Source organism: Geotrypetes seraphini, chromosome 4, assembly GCF_902459505.1.
Source record: "Geotrypetes seraphini chromosome 4, aGeoSer1.1, whole genome shotgun sequence".
Taxonomy (NCBI): Eukaryota; Metazoa; Chordata; class Amphibia; order Gymnophiona; family Dermophiidae; genus Geotrypetes; species Geotrypetes seraphini.
In genome coordinates this window covers 210,201,933-210,220,570 of record NC_047087.1, presented here as the reverse complement: position 1 = coordinate 210,220,570, position 18,638 = coordinate 210,201,933, and the positions used below count along the sequence as shown (strand labels likewise).

General features: G+C 40.0%; 1 protein-coding gene across 1 annotated transcript; it reads right to left on the bottom strand.

Moving 5' to 3' along the window:
- Window positions 1-486: 486 nt before the first annotated feature.
- On the bottom strand, window positions 487-9,827 carry LOC117358947 (hornerin-like). The gene is made up of 7 exons (XM_033940907.1): window positions 9,690-9,827; window positions 8,763-8,879; window positions 8,081-8,191; window positions 7,855-7,965; window positions 7,629-7,739; window positions 4,999-5,106; window positions 487-731 (listed from the first exon to the last, which is right to left on the bottom strand). Exons 1-7 carry the CDS (start codon window positions 9,793-9,795, stop codon window positions 676-678), a joined length of 720 nt encoding a protein of 239 aa, XP_033796798.1. The 5' UTR covers window positions 9,796-9,827; the 3' UTR covers window positions 487-675.
- Between the last annotated feature and the right edge of the window lie 8,811 nt (window positions 9,828-18,638).

The following is an 18,638-nucleotide window of genomic DNA, read 5'->3' as shown; positions in this document are numbered from 1 at the left end:
TGCAGGAGGGAGAGAGACAGAAAGAAAGGAAGAAAGAGACAGGAGCAGGGAGAGAGACATAAAGAAAGAAAGACAGCCAGCCATATATTCTAGCACCCGTTAATGTAACGGGCTTAAATACTAGTATTTTATAAAACAATACAAAGGTTCAGTGTAACATCTACTTGAAAATGACTATTAAGAACTGTAAGGGATCTTGGTTTGGACTTTACCCAAGTCAAAGGTTACACAAATGAACCCCGCTTTTATCAATCTGCTCTAGAGGTTTTTACCATGGGTTGGTGAGGTAAGTGCTCTGACGCTCATAGGAATTCTTTAAGCATCAGCGCATTTACTGCACCAGCCCATACTAAAAACCTTTAGCACAGCTTGATAAAAGTCGGCCTATATGTTTTATTGTGTAGGTTTTATTGTACCCCACACAGAATTATTAGATGTAGCGGGCTATAAATATTTTAAATAAATAAAGAGATGAGAAGGCAAATATGATATGCTTCAATCATTAGGATGGTTTTATTTAATGACAAATTGTAATCCACAGAAGAATAGAAATTCTTAGTTTTAAAATTATATGATTAGTCTTTTGAAATCATCGTTATCGCCAATTTTAAACACATGCGAAGGTTAACATTCTTGATTCTGATTTGTGGAAGGTGGAATTTCAGTGTTGCATTTTCACTTCTTTGCAGCTCCTGTACATTGTTTCTGTTGGTCGGTGTATTGACTTCCACCTTGAAAAAAATACATAAAGGAATAGTACTGGATCAAACTTTCTTAGACTTTGCTACATGCTTCCTTATACTTCATTTCATAGATAAGGATTTTTAAAAAATATTTTTCTTTCTTCCTATGATAATATGAAATGGAATTCACTCATTTGTATAGTAATCAATAAGATATCATGACATAATTGAGAAGACCTCATAACTTTGCTTTGCTAGTACCCTGTTTCCCCGAAAATAAGACCTATTCCAAAAATAAGCCTTAGCGTGATTTATAAAAATACTTCTAATATAAGCCTTATCCCAAAAATAAGCCCTTGTTAAGATTGACCCCCTGAAGCCCCTCCCCCAAATGTCCCCGACACTCCTTGACTCCATCCCTGACACTAGTGCTGCCCGATTCGCTGACAAAAAACAGACTCGTCAATTCAGCAACCCCCACCCCTACTGCTTTAGGAGGCCTCGGAGCGGAGGTATGTCAGTCTCATGTTGGGATGATCGGTGGGGTTCTGCTGCACAAGGGAATGGGTGAGAGGGGAAGAATGATGATGCAAATGGGGTGGGGGAGAGGGGAGAAAGGAAAGAGGAAGAATTGGGGTATAGGAGAGGAAGGGAGAGATGATTATTGTACATTAAAAAAATATGACATCCCTGAAAATAAGCCCTAGTGCATTTTTTGGACTCAAAATTAATATAAGACACTGTCTTATTTTCGGGGAAACATGGTATTTGCCTCTCCTAATGTATTTCCTTCTATTTAAGAGTCTCTTTTTACCAAAGGGCATTAAGCCCTAACACGAGCTTAGCGCATGAAAAACAAACTACCATACCAAACTACCAACCATGTGTTGCAGTATTTTGCCTGTTTGCATGTGCTAATTCGCAAGTTGGATATTTTAAAAATTACTTTTTGGAGGGGAGTGACATAAATGGAGAATGGGAGTAGAAGCTACTACTATTAATTATTTCTATAGTGCTATCAGATGTATGCAGTGCTGTACAGAGTCACAAAGAAGAAGAAAACAGTCCCTGCTCGAAAGAGCTTACAATCTAAACCAGTGGTTCTCAACCCTGTCCTGGGGGACCCCAGCCAGTTGGATTTTCAAGATATCCCTAATGAATATGCATAAGACATATTTGAATGCCTGTCTCTTCCATTATATGCAAATCTCTCTCATGCATATTTATTAGGGATATCTTGAAAACCCAATTGGCTGGGGGTCCCCTAGGATAGGATTGAGAACCACTGATCTAAACAGACAAGACATACAAACAAGATGTCATGGATACAGTTAAGGGAAACAGTAATTCAGCTGGCTGGGTTGGTGGGCAGAGGATAATGGATTGAAGGCTATATCAAAAAGGTAGGTCTTTCAGTCTGCTTTTAAACAAGGGAAGGGAAGGGGCTTGGTGGACGAACTCAGGTAATTTATTCCAGGCATAGGAGGCAGCTAAATGAAAGGAACAAAGTCTGGAACTGGTAGTGGAAGAGAAGGGTAACGTTAAGAGTGGCTTATCTGAGGAATGGAGTACTCTGGGAGGTGTATAAGGAGAGAGAAGAGAGGAGAGATATTGAGGAGCAGCAGAATGAACACACTTGTAGGTCAGCAATAGGAGCCTGAACTGCATGCGATGGGGGATAGGGAGCCAGTGAAGTGATTTAAGGGGAGGGGTGACATGAATGTAGCGAAGTTGGCAGAAGACGTGTTGTGCAGCAGAGTTTTGCACAGATTGCAAGAGGAAGAGGCATCACTATAGGAGATCACTTAGAAGTAGATTGCAGTAATCTAAGTGTGAGGTTATGAGAGTATGGACAAGGGTCCGGGTAGTGTGTTCAGAAAGAAAGAGGCAAATTTTGGTGATATTGAAGAGCTGGAAGCGACAGGTCTTAGCAGCTTGTTGGATGTCCGTAGAAAATGAGAGGTCGGAATCGAAGATGACTCCAAGGTTGCGAGCAGAGGAGATTGGAACAATGACAGTATTATTTAATGAGATGGAGAAAGGAGGAGCATGAGCAGAGGGTTTAGGAGGAAAGAGAAGCATCACAACCTTGGACATATTTAGATTCAAATGATGGCAGGACATCCAGGCAGAATTGTCAGTCAAACAAGCAGAAACTTTTTCTTGGACTTTGGGTGGAATTTCAGGTGTAGAGAGATAGATCTGGGAGTCATCAGCATTAGTGCACGCTAACTGGATAATACTGAGTTAACATGGGAGCACTTAGCACCTCCTAAACACTAAGGGCCAGATTCCCAAAACTTAAGGTTGCCTTTAACATGGTTGCTAAACTGGTTCCACAAGGGTTAGCCTGCATGCATTTTATTGGTGGATTATCAAAATGACTTATCACAGTTTTTAGCAAACTTTATAGAAGTCTCCGACACTGGCATGCAAATAGGCTCTTGAATATTGAAATAAGCACTCCGGTGGATTCTTAAACATCGCAGAGCCATTCTCCAAGAGCGGCGTCTGCTTTTGGTGATAAAAATCAGCAACTGGTCCGGGGGGTGCCGGTACAATGCCAGCACTGTTAAAAGTGTATCTTGTGGCATATGTTTTGACTATGGCTAATGGGAAAAAAAAATTACATGAGTCTCATAAATTGTAGTTTTTTTGGGGGGGGGTTTGTGGGAGTGGTGAAAGCACATATACAACCCCCCCCCCCAGCAGCGGATAAGATGCCTACTCTCATCCACTGCAAACAACACCCCCTGCAGCAGGAGTGATGCCAAATCTCTCCCGCTGCCAACCAACACCCCAACCCCCCTCAACAGCGGGAGAAATTCCCATGCTCTCCCGCCGCCACAGAACCCCCCCTCCACCCTGTGCCTCCGATGACCCCCACCCTCTTCTATAGGAGGAGCCTTAAACAACCTGGGCCAATCAGAGCCTTAGGCTCCTTGCCGATGCAGTTAGGGAGGGGGCCTAAGGTTCTGATTGACCCAGATGCCTAAGGCCCCACCCACAGACCGGCACCATTGTTGAAAATAGTATTCCATGATGGCTGGTGTCCAATAAGCAGATGAATGTATAGAGCACATTTATGCATGTAAAAAGCAGAATGTGCCTAAGAAAAAATTATTTTTCAATCTCCTGAAGAAACTGTGCGATCTGTAATTAGAGACTGAACCCGCTTTCCACAGCAAAGTTTCCAGTTTCTTGCTTTTTGAAAATGGATATATAAGCACATATTTAATATTTATTCATGGAGGAGGTGGTTTGACCGATGATTATAAGAAGTCCCATGGAGTAGATTAGCTCTATAATGAGTTTGGGCTGAAAATTACTGAGGTCTTTCCAGTCCTCATATATGAGTATTATAATGGTAATAATCAAGTAGTTTTATGATATTGAATCAGTCAATCTATTTATATATACTGAATGAATGAAAATATTTTGAAATATTATAAGCACAGCTCGGCATAGTTGTCAATTATCTACTAGGCGCCATTTACAGAATTCCACCTAGTGGTGCCTAGGCATGCTTAGGTGTCACTAGGCATCCTAGAGGTCAGCGCCAATATATTAGGCCAGGGTTTTCCTGGCCTAATTTACTGGCACATAACTCAGACACCTAGCAATGCCTAAGTCAACCATGCCTATTCTTTGCCCTTAACCATGCCTACTTTCAAGTAGGTGTTGTTAGGTGTAAGAAGGTATCTCCACTTAGGTGCTACATGGAATTCCATGCCTAACTTTTAATTTTTTTAAAATTAATTATTCAATTAACTTCAATGGCATGGTTAGTTACCACACCATTTAAGCTAATTTATTTCATTTGGGTTAGGTGTGGATTTTAGTAATTTTGTGATACCAGGAGATTTTTCTCACTTCTAAGGTCCTCTTATGTAGTGCAGCCTTCATAATAAGAATATTTGGCTAGAAGATATAGGCCTTGATTCTCCTTTACAAACTTGGAATGAAAGCTCCTTCATTCTGAACAGTAGGTGTCAATGTGAGAATGATAGACTCTCATTCAGGGAATGTAAATGCTGTCCCCAAAGTATTCTAGCTCCCACTGGATTAAGGACGTGAAGCCAAGTTTAGGAACTAAACCCATGTCCTCTGTAAAGAATGTTTCACACTACAACTAGTTCATCAAGTCAACTCTAAATCTAGAACATATTAGTAAATAAATTAGAAATCTTACAGTGTCGAAAGCTCAAACATTCACACAAAGCAGTTCCATTTTTTTTCTGAATGCCAATACCATGAAATATCACAAAGCATTGCATAAAATCTTTCTAATAAAATAGAATGAATACAAACTTACGATTAGAGCCTTGACCATTATTTTGGCAGGAGTTATTGACTAGATTTTGTGAGCTCTGTGTGGTTTGCTGGTTCCATGATCCTCCACAGTCGCTGCCCTTGCCAATATCTGGTGATATAGAAAAGTAAGTGTGATACTGTGAAAATTTAGCATTATCCACTTGAAATTGTCATGAACCTTCACAACTTTCTGGAGTAAACCACCCCTCATTTTCACATATTCTAGTGTCTGAATTCATCATTAGTACAAACCTTGGCAAGAATCATACAACAAAATTCTATCTGCAGTCTGATATATCCTGAATTTGGCCAGTAGGGAGTCACTGTTTGAGTGACAGATGAGTCCCCCTTCCTCCCAGTGACTATAAACATGCCCAGTGTAGCATTCCAAGTCCAGACTGTCCAAAGTAGCTGAAATGGTCAGACTTAGAAACTAGGGGTGGGTACAGGCAAAAAATTGTTTGGCTCATATTCAGATTTTTGGGGATTTCTCTTAGTTTTCGAATATCTTTTTGGGTCCATTTTAGATTAGATTTATTGCATTTTTTAAAATGTGTATGTAATTGTCTGAGCATGCTTTTGGTGTGAGGCTTGTGCACTAGCAGTCAAACACACACATAAAAGATGCAATAAACCCTTTATTAGTGCAGATCCTGAATCTTGTTACCTTTCATACGCTGAGAGATTGGAGAAACTGGGTCTCTTTTCCCTGGAGAAGAGGAGCCTTAGAGGGGATATGATAGAAACTTACAAGATCATGAAGGGCATAGAGAGAGTAGAGAGGGACAGATTCTTCAAACTTTCAAAAAAATAAAAGAACAAGAGGGCATTAGGAAACGTTGAAAGGGGACAGATTCAAAACGATTGCTAGGAAGTTCTTCTTTACCCAACGTGTGGTGGACACCTGGAAAGCGCTTCCAGAGGACGTAATAGGGCAGAGTACTGTACTGGGGTTTAAGAAAGGATTGGACAATTTCCTGCTGGAAAAGGGGATAGAGGGGTATAGATAGAGGATTACTGCACAGGTCTTGGACTTGTTGGGCCGCCGCGTGAGCGGACTGCTGGGCACGATGGACCTCAGGTCTGACCCAACGGAGGCATTGTTTATGTTCTTATGTATTTCCCCATATGTAGGCCACAGCCTATACATGGGTTTTACAAACCCGTGTAAGGGGTGTGACCTAGTTATATGGGGAAGCCTATGCAGTGATAGTAAATCACCCCCACCCCTGGTACCTTTTTCAGAGCCCCCTGGCTGTGGCCATCCAGTCTCTCTTTCTCTGTCCCTTCCATTTTTCTCTTTCTGTCTCTACTCCTTCCCACATGCTCTGGAATCGTTCACTCTTCTCCTTTTCTTCCCTCCTTCCCACCCCAACTCACCCCATGGTCTAGCATCTGCTTCCCTTCCCCCATGTCCTGGGATCTCTCTCCTCCTTCCATCTCTCCCTCTCCCTCAATGCTCTGGGAACTACCTCCCTTCCCCTCCCTCCTTTCCTTCTCAGTCTCCTTCTTTCTCCTCCCCCCATGCCCTAGCATCTTCCTCTCCTCTCCTTCCTTCCATTTCTTCCTCCCCTCCCATACTCTTTTATCTCCTCTCTTTCCTTTCCCTCCCTCATTTCTCCCTGGTCTGGCATCTTTGCCTCCTTCCCTTCCCTCCCACCCCCATGCCATGGCATCTCTTCCTCCTCCTCAATGGTCTGGCATTTCTCTTTCCTCTCCTCTCCTTTCCCTGGTCTTCTTTCTCCCTCCCTCCTTCTCCCCAACCAGGTGAGCATTTCTCTCGTGCTCCAACCCTCTCTTTGTCACCACTCAGTCAGCAGTGCAACATTCAGAACTTGCTGCTATTGCTAGCATTGGGCCTTCCTTTCTGCTGGGTACCACCTATTTCCTGTTTCTGCAAAGTTAGGACCAGCAGAGAGGAAGGCCTGATGCCAGCAGAGCAGCAAATTCTGAATGTTGCTGCTGCCGGAAGAAGTTCCCAAAGTTGTACCATGATGCCAGCCCTTGCTTGAAGCACCCTCTTATGGGCTGCACCCAGGGAAGACTGCCCCCACCCCCACCCCTGCCTGCCCCCATTTGGACTGCCACAGCGACACACCATTTTATTACTTTTTCCACCTCAACCATTTCCCTCAAAGATATGAAAGTGCGGAAACATTTTGAAGAACCCTCGTAAATGCTATTTAACTGGCCATGAGCTTCCCTGGCACTAAATATTGGGGGGGAGGGAGGGAAATAGATATCTCTAAGAATAACACAGAAGTTAGAATTTCAAGATTTTGTATAAAATCTTTCCAGTATTATTGAGACCAGTTTGGGTCAGGTGGGAAGTACTGTAGGAAATTCCAGTTGCTAAGGTATAGCTTTGAATAGGTATAATGGAGAACTACACTTTTTCCATACGTTTAGAGGTTTCCTTATTTTCCTAGTTTGTATCTCCTAGTTTATTTTTCTTGGATCCCTTCTTTTCTTTATTTCAGTGCTGAAAGGAATTGTTTACCACAAGTTGTATTATTTTTTTTCCTTTGCTATTCAAACTGTTTGTGATTCGATGTAATTTTGAAAATCAATTGAATAATTTAAAAAAAAGAAGAAAATACCCTCATATTATAACAATGAAATAAAACTTACTAGCAGAGACTTGATCTTTCTGTTGACAGGAGCCAACTCCAACCTGAGAGCTCTGAGAGCTCTGGCTCTGCTGTCCTCCACAGCCACTGCTCTGGCCAGTTGTGATTATTTCTGATGATATAGAACAAAAAGGAATCATTCTATAAAGACAAATATCTCTTAAGTTTATCTAATACATTTTAAAATAGTTTATAAGGAAAAAGTATTGCAAAGAATTAAAACTTACGTTGAGAAACTTGACCTCTCTGTTGGCAGGAATTAACTCCAACTTGAGAGCTCTGTGAGCTCTGACTCCACTGTCCTCCACAGCCACTACTCTGGATAGTTGTGGATGCTTCTGATGACATAAGGTAGAAAATAATTATGATCCTAGGAATGCAAGCATCTCTAAATATCAAGGTATAATTTTAAACAAATTCCTGGAAAAAATATTGCAATGTATTAAAACTTACGTCCAGAAACTTGACCTTGTTGGCAGGAGTCATTCACTACAACCTGAGAGCTCTGTGAGTTTTGACTCCATTGGTTTCCACAGCCACTGCCCTGCCCAGTTGTTCCTATTTCTAATGATATGGAATAGAGTAGAACAGAAAAAGGCATTTGATTCTTTGAAGTTTGAAAGTTGTCTACTTCAAAATGTCATGACCCTTCCTGGAATCTGCTTTTCACTTTTAACCTATTTTATTATCATCAAAGTATCATAACAAAAATTATTGATCAGAAGTCAGAAACTATCATTTTTAGCACTCTGATCTAAATGCATCCTTAATCTCAGCTACAAGTTTCACTATTTGAGTTAGAATTTCAATTCCTTTCTCTCAGTTAATTACACACCACCTCTGCAGCATTCCATTTTCATGATTTTGAGGAGCTAAATCTAGGATTAAGAGTTGAGCTCCAGTCTCCCATTTAGCAGTTTGATATTATATAAGAGGATCATTATGCCAATCCAAAGTCATTAAGTATATTAAAATTAACCTATCATGAATAAAATACAGAAAATCACAGTTTCAATATAATAAATGTCCTTGCATTAAACATTTTGAATGTTCCTGTTTCAGGTAACTTTAAAGATCACCAAACAGTTTTGAAATAGTTTCTAAGAAAAAATGATTATAATGAATCAAAACTTACGTCCAGACACTTGACCTTTCTGTTGGCAGGAGTCAACTACAACTACAACCTGAGAGCTCTGTGAACTCTGACCCCACTGGCCTCCACATGCATTGCCTTGGCCAGTTGTGGATGTTTCTGATAAAATAAAATAGAATAGAGTATGAATTATAGCTCTGTGACATTTAGATATTGTCTACTTGACCACACAATTCAGAATTATATGGATTGTTTTCTTTCTTTCTTTCTTGTAGCCCCATTGCACTTACAATCTTGGGTAAGAAATTGCAGACCCCATGGGACATAATATATATGAAGAGTGTCACTGGTTCGTTGATGGCTAGGTCTCCATTCCGCAAACAACTGAAAACCTGGCTTTTCAGCAAATTGTAGCTCTATCCTTCCCCCCTTTCTCTCCCCCCTTCTACACATAAGTTCATGTAATCCTTTTTCTTCTTCTCTACCCACTATTTTAAGTTCTTGTAAACCGTGTCGAGCTCCATTCTCATGGAGATGATGCGGTATATAAACTTAAGGTTTAGATTAGATTAGATTAGATGAACCTGGGCTTGCAAATTGAATCTAGGTCATCCACATAGCAATATAATGTCACTAGGTCATTGGTTCACCCCAGAACAACAAGGGTATCTTTAAAAGTTAAATATGACCTCTCTTTATCAAAGGAAAGTTAATGAAATAGCTTTCTATGAGGGACCGCTGAAAAAAAGTTCTCAGCCCAACCAACAAAGTTGGGGCAGTCTCCAGTAATTTTCCAATTTTTTCATTCTGTTGGAAAAATACAAAATGAATGAAGTGGAAAATCACTTGACTATGTGTATAGCACTCGATGCAGAGTGCCCCTTCTTTGTTGGTTGGGCTGAGAATTTTTCAGTGGCCCCTCATATATCAGAATCAACAGTCATTCTATCACAATGAAATAGAACTTACGTTCATAGTCTTGATTTTTATTTTGGCATGAGATGTTGCCTTGATTTTGTTGGTAAGTTGTCTGCTGATTGCACTGGCTACTACCGCGACCACCCTTGGCAGACATGGTTCTTTCTCTCTGTCCTCTGTACTGCAGAAGATGAGTGGTTGTAAGAGTCTTTGATTGTGTCGTTGTGAATGTGCCATTTATATACACAAGTACAGTATTTCTCCTCCCCTGGTTGCATCAGCATCATGCATGCCTTGGTGGAGCTCATGATGAGCAAAGAGGAATATAACATCAATCTTATAATTATGGTCATGCTATATTTATTATTTTTAATATGAACCAGTGTGATTTCCTAATATTGTTTATTTAAACATGACATGATGACATGATTAATATGTAGATTATACAATGTCACTTTTTTTGAATGAATCATTTCCCAGATTTAGCCTATTTGCACTGAAATCCACATACAAACACAGAAATGGCATCACCAATGAATTCACTTCTGTTTAAAAGCAAAGAGCATAATGGAGTTAATTGTATTAGTAGCTGCTTAAAGTTAGATGACAAATACCTGTACGAATGGTGATAGTTGAATCATTTATGCATTTAATTGGGTAAATGACAATAATATGGCTACATGTCATTTTGCAATATACACATATTTTCAATGCTCTGTATTTGGCAGGTGGTCATTCAGATGGATAGCGTATGGGCAGATTTCACACATTACATTTATTGACTTCTGTTCCTCTTTAATCTTTCAGTTCTAGGCAGATTACAATAAGAGGTATCTGGACATTTCCAGGGAATTATATTTCAAACTTTATTATTAGACAGGCATTGGATTAACACTGTAAGACTTATTTCCTAAATAGCATCGTTTTGATTTCTTTCTGTAATATTCTATTATCCAATATGGCACCTAAGATTCTGATGACATCTTTATCTAGTTTTGCTGCTTGAAAATGACAGTAAGCCTTCTAACTTTTTTGACTTTTTGTTTTTTTGGTTGTGGGGTAAGAAAACGAATTCATGTTTCTCTGAGGCTCTTTTGCTTCTTTCAGTGTGAGTCTATTGTTCAGATAAATTGGGGTAATAGAATCTGAATAAGATTCGGCCTTTCACTGGGAGCCAGTGTGTTTTTAGGTAGGCTGGTGTTATATGGTCTTATCTGTTCATGGAAAAGATTAATCTTAGTGCTGTGTTTTGTATAGTTTGCAACTGTTTTATCATTGATGCTGGACATGGTAGGTATAAGATGTTGCAATAATTCAGCATTCCCAAGATTAGTGACAAAATTGTGGTTCTTCAAGAACTTTGCATATGTGTCTTAGGTTGCACATTGTTATGAAGGGGATTATGTCCCCAGTTGATGAACTGAGACCATATTTGAGATGTGTTAATTACACTATATTTATACATGAGAGACAGCTGAAAAGTTCACAGCCCAACCAACAAAGTTGGGGTAGTCTCCATTGAGGGCTACACATTTAGTCCAGTGAGTTCCACTTTTTTTGTTCCATCAGAAAAATATGTAACAAAAAAAGTAGAAAATTGTTGGGCTATGAGGGGCATAATTAAAATTTTTAAACGTCTAAAAACCGGCCTAAGTCAGCACTTGGACATCCTAATAGCAGGGACGTCCAAGTGCCAATAATCAAAACCAACTTTCTGGACATGCAGAGCCCTTCTAAGCTGCTGTGCGTCTAGAGCTCAAAGAGGCGTATTGGGTGGGAATTAGGCCAGCTTAAACCTGGACATACTGCAGCGATAATCATAGCGTTCCTAGAGGGAATTTAGACACCAGCAGTTAGACCTGTATTAGTTGCATCTAAGTGCCCCTTAATCTGTCAATGGTCACTGACCCTCTCCCACCACCCAGAGATGGGGGGAACAAAGAGCACATTGAGGGCGGAAGAGGAATCCCTGTCAGCTGTGCTAGTTTCAGAGATTCCTGCTAGCTCAGCTGATGGGGATTCCCCTGCCAGGATCAGCTGAGCAGGGGAGCCCTACACTCCTCCCTCCAACATTCCCCCGATGTCCCCCAACATTTCTGGCCACCCAACATCACCTGACACCACCTGACATCAGTGAACACCCTCCATATCACCCAACACCCCTGTACCTTCTGCTGCAAAATCGGCAGGAGGGAAGCCCACTCCCTCCTGCCTACAAGACCGCATGCTGAGAATGATGGGCCTTCCCACTCCCAATGCATCTTGGGATTCAGTAGGAGGGGTCTAAGGCCCTAATTGGCCTCCTACCCTCACTACACCACTGTTTGCATCAGTGGAAAATTAGAGACAGCAGTCTAGGGTATAGAGTCTCTAATAGCTACCTCTGTCCACATGATCATTGCCTCTGTGTAATAAATGAATTGATTAATGGAAGAAGAAAAGGTGGCTGAAGGAATAGATGGTGCAATAGCCCTTTAAATATTCTTCTGTCACTGCCACTATCAGCTCTCAGGATTCTCCCAGCAGACAGGGCCATTGAAAAGGTAACAGGAAGGAGAATGAGTGGTTGGTCAGCACATCGCAGTAACTCCGCACCACCAGATATTGTTTCCTCTTGTCAGATCTTCCCAAACAGTGGGTTAGAACCCTAGTGTGTGTTTGTGTATGTGGAGGGGGGGGGGAGGGGGTGTCACAATATCTGATGTTGGGGTCATGACCTAAGTGAGTTCTCAATGGGTATATCATTATTCTGTACCTCCAGGGGTCACACAATTGTATTTGGACTCAGTCATGGTAAAACACTGCTCTATGATCTCTGGGCAACCCCTGAAATAAACTAAAACAAAGTAAGCTGGCTGTTTTGAAGACGCTTGTTACCATGCACTAGATCCTGCTGCCTGATGCATTTTCTCTAATGATGCAACTGCCTCTGTTTGGAGGAATATCTCACAGTCCACTGAGAAACACCAATTATTTTAGCATAGCTGATGAGGACTTTAATCTGTTTTAAAATGTCTTGATTTTTTTTGAAAATTGCCTTCATATTATCACCTAACGTCGATTTATTTAACATGCCTCATGCTCCTGCAGCAAACTTTTATGTCCTATATTGGAAATTGCAAAAACACAAGGAAAAGATCCATCTTTCTAAATTGTGTAACAGAGAAGCTATGTCTTTGAAACATTCACTATTTTAAACTTCTGCAGTTTATTTTGCAATAGAATTTATCTGTAATAATTCTGAGAATGACTTGCATATTTTTCTGTGACCCAGCTAATCAGTAATTAGAGTAAGATCTCTTGTAAGGTTGGAAATTACAGCGCTCCTAGTATGAAAAATTTTGAGAGTAAGGCCTGGTTGCAGCATGCTTTAGCTAAGCTAGTAAATTTCCTCATCACCAACAGAAAAAGTTTTATAACAAAAGATTCTGAAGAACTGTAATTAAAGAAATCCTTACATCCTTAGTCTACATCCAGTTAGGACTTTAAAAAATATCTGAAAATTTTATTTGTTGAGTCAAGTGAATACAAATATTTGTAGCCTGCATTTGAAAATGGCAGCAGAGAAATTCTGGGTGTATTGGAAAAACTGGATAATCTTAATTACACCCATTTCTAAGCTAATCCCCACTTTAAAGTGTGTAATACATCATCATCTTCAACACTGTGTATTAGTCACATTCTTCCTTATTAGTCATGCACACTCTCCTGATGTTACTAACACCTTTGAGTGGAAAATTACATTGGGGTAGATTAATAAATGACATTCAACATTAGACACTGGGATGATCCACATCTAAACAAATCTACACAAATCCAAGAGACCTTAATTAAAGATAATGTTAATTTAAGGAGGAAAATTGAAGTGCTTGAGAACAATTCACGTAGTAATAATTTAAGGTTAATCAATTTTCCTAGGCTTGAAATGGTAACACCTAGAGATATGCTCAAGAGATACTTGGTGGAAATTTTAGAGATATCTGAAGAAATGTTACCACCATTCTCACGGGTCTATTAAAATCCTGATAAAGGATGTAATCAACAAAAACAAAAATCCTTAGATTAAGAACCCTTAAATATTTCAGAAATATTAGAGACATCTGATAAGGATTTAGCATTGTCAGCCACTTTGATTATAACTCTAGCCTTATCAATTGATAAAACATGGTTGTTAAAACTTTACTTTAAAAACAGATATAAAATTTTCCTTGGTAATAAAATACAAATGTTCCCAGATCTTTCACGGGAGACGCAGAAGCACTGCCGTGAATTTCTTCTTTTGAAACCTGGTGTTATATCTTTAGGGGCAACTTTTTATTTGAGTCACCTGTGCAAATGTATTGAAGTACTGTCAAATATATCTTCTTTGAACCATCTCAATTGAGAACCTTTGTGGCAATGTTCAAGTAGGGGACCCCATTTCAGCGCTATAGCTTCCAGCATCTTGTTAAATATTTCTATTTTCTTCTATGTTTCGCTATTTTTTGTAGTCTTGGATCTAAAGACGAGGACTTGAGCATCAATAGTTTATTTTTGTTATCTTTGAATTATGAATTTGAATTATAATTTCAAATTGAAAATCAATAAAGATTTAATTAACAGTCATGCACACTCTCCTGACGTTACTAACATCTTTGAGTGGAAAATTACATTGGGGTAGATTAATAAATGACATTCAATGTTAGACACTGGAATGATCCACATTAAGCTAGTATTCTGTAAACTGTGCTTAGCATGCATTTCGTTCCCGATTCTATAAACAGCTGCTAGAACATAGGAGCCAAAAATGCGGCACATAGCACATATCAATCATAGGTGTAATTTATAGAATTGTGCCTAGCAGTGCCAAAGTAGACTTGGGCACCATTAGGTGCCCTAACATTAGGCACACCCTATTTATGCCAGGGTATTCTTGGCCTAAATATCGGTGCTTAAGCTTGGCACCTCCTGGCGCCTAACCTTAAAACAGGCACATACATGCAAAATACTCCTACTATCCGCCCTTAACCATGCCTACTTTCTGGTAGATTCTTTAGACAATGTACCTAATATCCAATTCATTTTAATTTAAGCCAATTGTGAAGTGCTAATTGCATGTTATTGGCACCAGTACTTGAATATAACTTGCCTTGAGCGCTTATTGAGAAAGGTGTGATCTAAATCCAAAACTAATACCAGGCTTGCAGGCAGGCTTAATGAAATACAAATGCCACTCAGGACCTACAGAGCAATTCCAACATGCCTTAATAGCAGTAACTTCCACAAGTCACACAACAAGCATCTACGTACCGAAAAAAAAACTACTACAAACACTGCCGTGAGCACTAGACATCACTAAACCTAGGTGCACAACAAGGGTGCACCTAAGAAAAGACAGCACTAGAACATCAATACACCCATTGTAAAACTAAAGCCAGATTAATACAGATTGATCCTGCACAATGTCCTTTTCATACACCCAGGGCGAACAGAATGCTAGAAATGTTATGAAGGGGATTACAAACAGATCGGAGAAGGTTATCATGCTGCTGTACGGGGACATGGTACGCCTCCACCTGGAATACTGCATCCTACACTGGTTGCCGTACGTGAAGAAGGACATTGTACTATTCAAAAGGGTCCAGAGAAGAGCGACTAAAATAGTTAAGGGGCTGCAGGAGTTGCCATACAGAGAGAGATTAGAGAAATTGGGCCTCTTCTCCCTTGAAAAGAGGAACTGAGAGGGGACATGATTGAAACATTCAAGATAATGAAGGGAATAGACTTAGTAGATAAAGACAGGTTTTTCACCCTCTCCAAGGTAGAGAGAGCGAGAGGGCATTCTATAAAGTTAAAAGGGGATAGTTTCCGTACAAACGTAAGGAAGTTCTTCTTCACCCAGAGAGTGGAAGAAATCTGGAGCGCTCTTCCGGAAGTTGTTATAGGGGAAAGCACCCTCCAGGGATTTAAGACAAGGTTAGATAAGTTCCTGCTGAACCAGAACGTATGCAGGTAAGGCTAGACCCTATCAGGGCACTGGTCTTTGACCTAAGGGCCACCACGTGAGCGGACTGCTGGGCACGATGGACCACTGGTCTAACCCAGCAGCGCCAATTCTTATGTTCTTATGATGTTAGCACAAACTAATGGAAGAAGGTAATCATATTTACATAGAAATATGATGGCAGATAAAGGTCAAATGGCCCATTCAGTCTGCCCATCCATAGCACCCACTATCTCCTTCTTTCCTTAAGAGATCCCATGTGCCTGTCCCATGCTTTCTTGAATTCAGACACAGTCTTTGTTTCTACCACTTCTACTGGGAGACTATTCCCATGCTTTCTTGAATTCAGACACAGTCTTTGTTTCTACCACTTCTACTGGGAGACTATTCCACACATATAAAAGTATTTTTTTAGATTACTCCTGAGCCTATCATCTCTTAACTTGATCCTAGGTCCTCTCGTTCTGGAGCTTCCTTTCAACTGAGATTTGCTTCATGTGTATTTATGTCACAATGGTATTTATCATCGCTTTCATATCTCCCCTTTCTTGCCTTTTCTCCAAACTATACATATTGAGATCTTTAAATCTGTCCTCATATGCCATATGACATAGACCAGAAACCATTTTAATTGCCTTCCTCTGGAATGATTCCATACTGTTTATATCTTTTTGAAAGTGTGGGGTCCAGAACTGTATACAATATTCTAAATGAGAACTTACTAGAGTCTTATTCAGAGGCATCAATACCTCCTTTTTCTTACTGGCCATTCCTCTCCTTATGTACCCAAACATCTTTCAAGCTTTCACCGTTGAATTTTCAACCTGTTTGACCGCCTTAAGATCATCACATACTATTACACCAAAATTCCATTTCTCTTTCATGCACAAAAGTTCTTCACCCCCTAAACTGTGCCATTCCCTCAGGTTTTTGCAACCAAAGAGCATGACCTGCATTTCTAGAATTAAACCTTAGCATTAAACCTTCATACCATTCCTCAACCTTTACCACACCATCAGGGGTATCTACTCTATTGCAGATTTTGGTATCATCCACAAAGAGGCAAATCTTACCAGTCAGCCCTTCAGCAATATTGCTTACGAAAATGTTAAAAAGAACAGGACCCTGAACCAAAATGTGAGGCATACCACTTGTAACACCCCATTCCTCAGAGTGATTTCCATTGATAAACAATCTCTGTCATCTTCTATTCAACCAGTTCCTGACCCAGTCCGTCACTTTGGGGCCATACCTTTGGGGCCATACTCAATTTATTTATTAGATGCCTGTGTGGAACATTGTCAAAAGCTTTGCTAAATCTAAAAACACCACATCTAGCACTCTCCCTCTATCCAATTCTCTGGTCACCCAGTCAAAGAAAATGCTCAGATTTGTCTGACAAGACCTGCCTCTAGTGAATCCATGTTGCCTCGTGTCCTATAATTTACAGATTCCAGAAACTGCACTATTCTCTGTTTTAAAAGTGTTTCCATTAATTTACTTACCACAGAAGTTAGACTTACTGGCCTGTAGTTCCCTATTTCTTACTTACTTTCACTTTTGTGGAGAGGGACCACATCTGTCCTTCTCCAATCCTCTGTTACCACTCCTGTCTCTAGAGAAGCATTGAAGAGATCAGTCAGTAGAGTTGCCAGAACTTCCCTAAGTTCCCTCAGTACCCTCATATGTACTCCATCCGGTCCCATCACTTTATCTTTAGTTTAGCAATTTCCTCATGAACCCAATCCTCTGAAAATTGATCAGGGTCTACCAAACCTCCAATCCTATTTGCTTTTGTTTTCTGCTGTCCTTTTCCCAGCACTTCAGCTACGAACACAGAATAGAAATATTTGTTAAGCAATTCAGCCTTATCTTTATCAGCTTCTACATATTCCTCTCCTTCACCTTTGAGTCACACAATTACACTTTTGCACTTTCATCTACCACTAATATATCTAAAAACACTTCTTGTCTATCCATTTTACTGTTTCTGATATTTTTTCTTCCATTTGCATCTTTGCTTTCCTGACTACTTGACCAGCCTCTCTTAACTTTTCCAGATATTTTTGCCTGTCTTCTTCTTTCTGTGATCTTTTGTAGCTTTTGAAAGTTAATCTCTTTTTCCTTACCTTCTCAACTACTACTTTTCAGAACCAAAATGGCCTTCTTTTCATCTTACTTTTACTACAAAATGGCTTGTTGCCCTTATAATAGCTCCTTTCAGTTTTGCTTACTGCTTTCTTATTTTTTCCAGATGCTCCCATCCAGATAATAATTCTTTGACATAATCCCCCATCTGAACAAAGTAATTTTTTTTTAAAGTTTAGAACCTTTACTTTCAAAAGATCCATCTCTACACCTATCTTAATATTAAACTACACCATGTGGTAAATCACTAACAAATGATCACCCACTATAACATCGGAAACACTTTCCCCATTTGTAAGCATTAAGTCCAGTATGGGTTCCATTACTAACTGCTGGAGAAGGACTGAAACTATCTGGCAAAGTAACATGAGAAAATGGAGTAGATTCTGCGCTGTTCATGGAGGAGAGTGTTTATGAACAACTTGAAAAACTGAAGGTGGACAAAGTGATGGGACCGGACGGGATCAATCCCAGGATACTGAGGGAGCTCAGAGAGGTTCTGGCGGGTCCTATTAAAGACTTGTTCAACAAATCTCTGGAGACGGGAGTGGTTCCTGGGGACTGGAGGAGAGCGGATGTGGTCCCTAGTCACAAAAGTGGTCACAGGGATGAAGTGGAAAACTACAGGCCAGTAAGCCTCACTTCAGTTGTTGGAAAAATAATGAAAGTGTTGCTGAAAGAAAGGATAATGAACTTACTAGAATCTAATGGGTTACAGGATCCGAGACAACATGGCTTTACAAAATGTAAATCTTACCAAATGAACCTGATTGAATTTTTTGATTGGGTGACCAGAGAACTGGATTGAGGACATATGCTAGATGGGTTCCTTTACCAACTGCTGGAACAGTTCTCCTTATAGGGGATCT

Excerpts from the sequence above, each read along its gene's own strand:
- LOC117358947 (XM_033940907.1), bottom strand. The coding sequence starts at position 9,795 with ATGTCTGCCAAGGGTGGTCGCGGTAGTAGCCAGTGCAATCAGCAGACA. Across the intron at positions 7,740-7,854 it reads GAGAGGTCAAGTTTCTCAAC|AAATAATCACAACTGGCCAG; the intron begins GTAAGTTTTAAT and ends CTATATCATCAG. Across the intron at positions 5,107-7,628 it reads GAAAGATCAAGTCTCTGCTA|ATATTGGCAAGGGCAGCGAC; the intron begins GTAAGTTTTATT and ends CTATATCACCAG.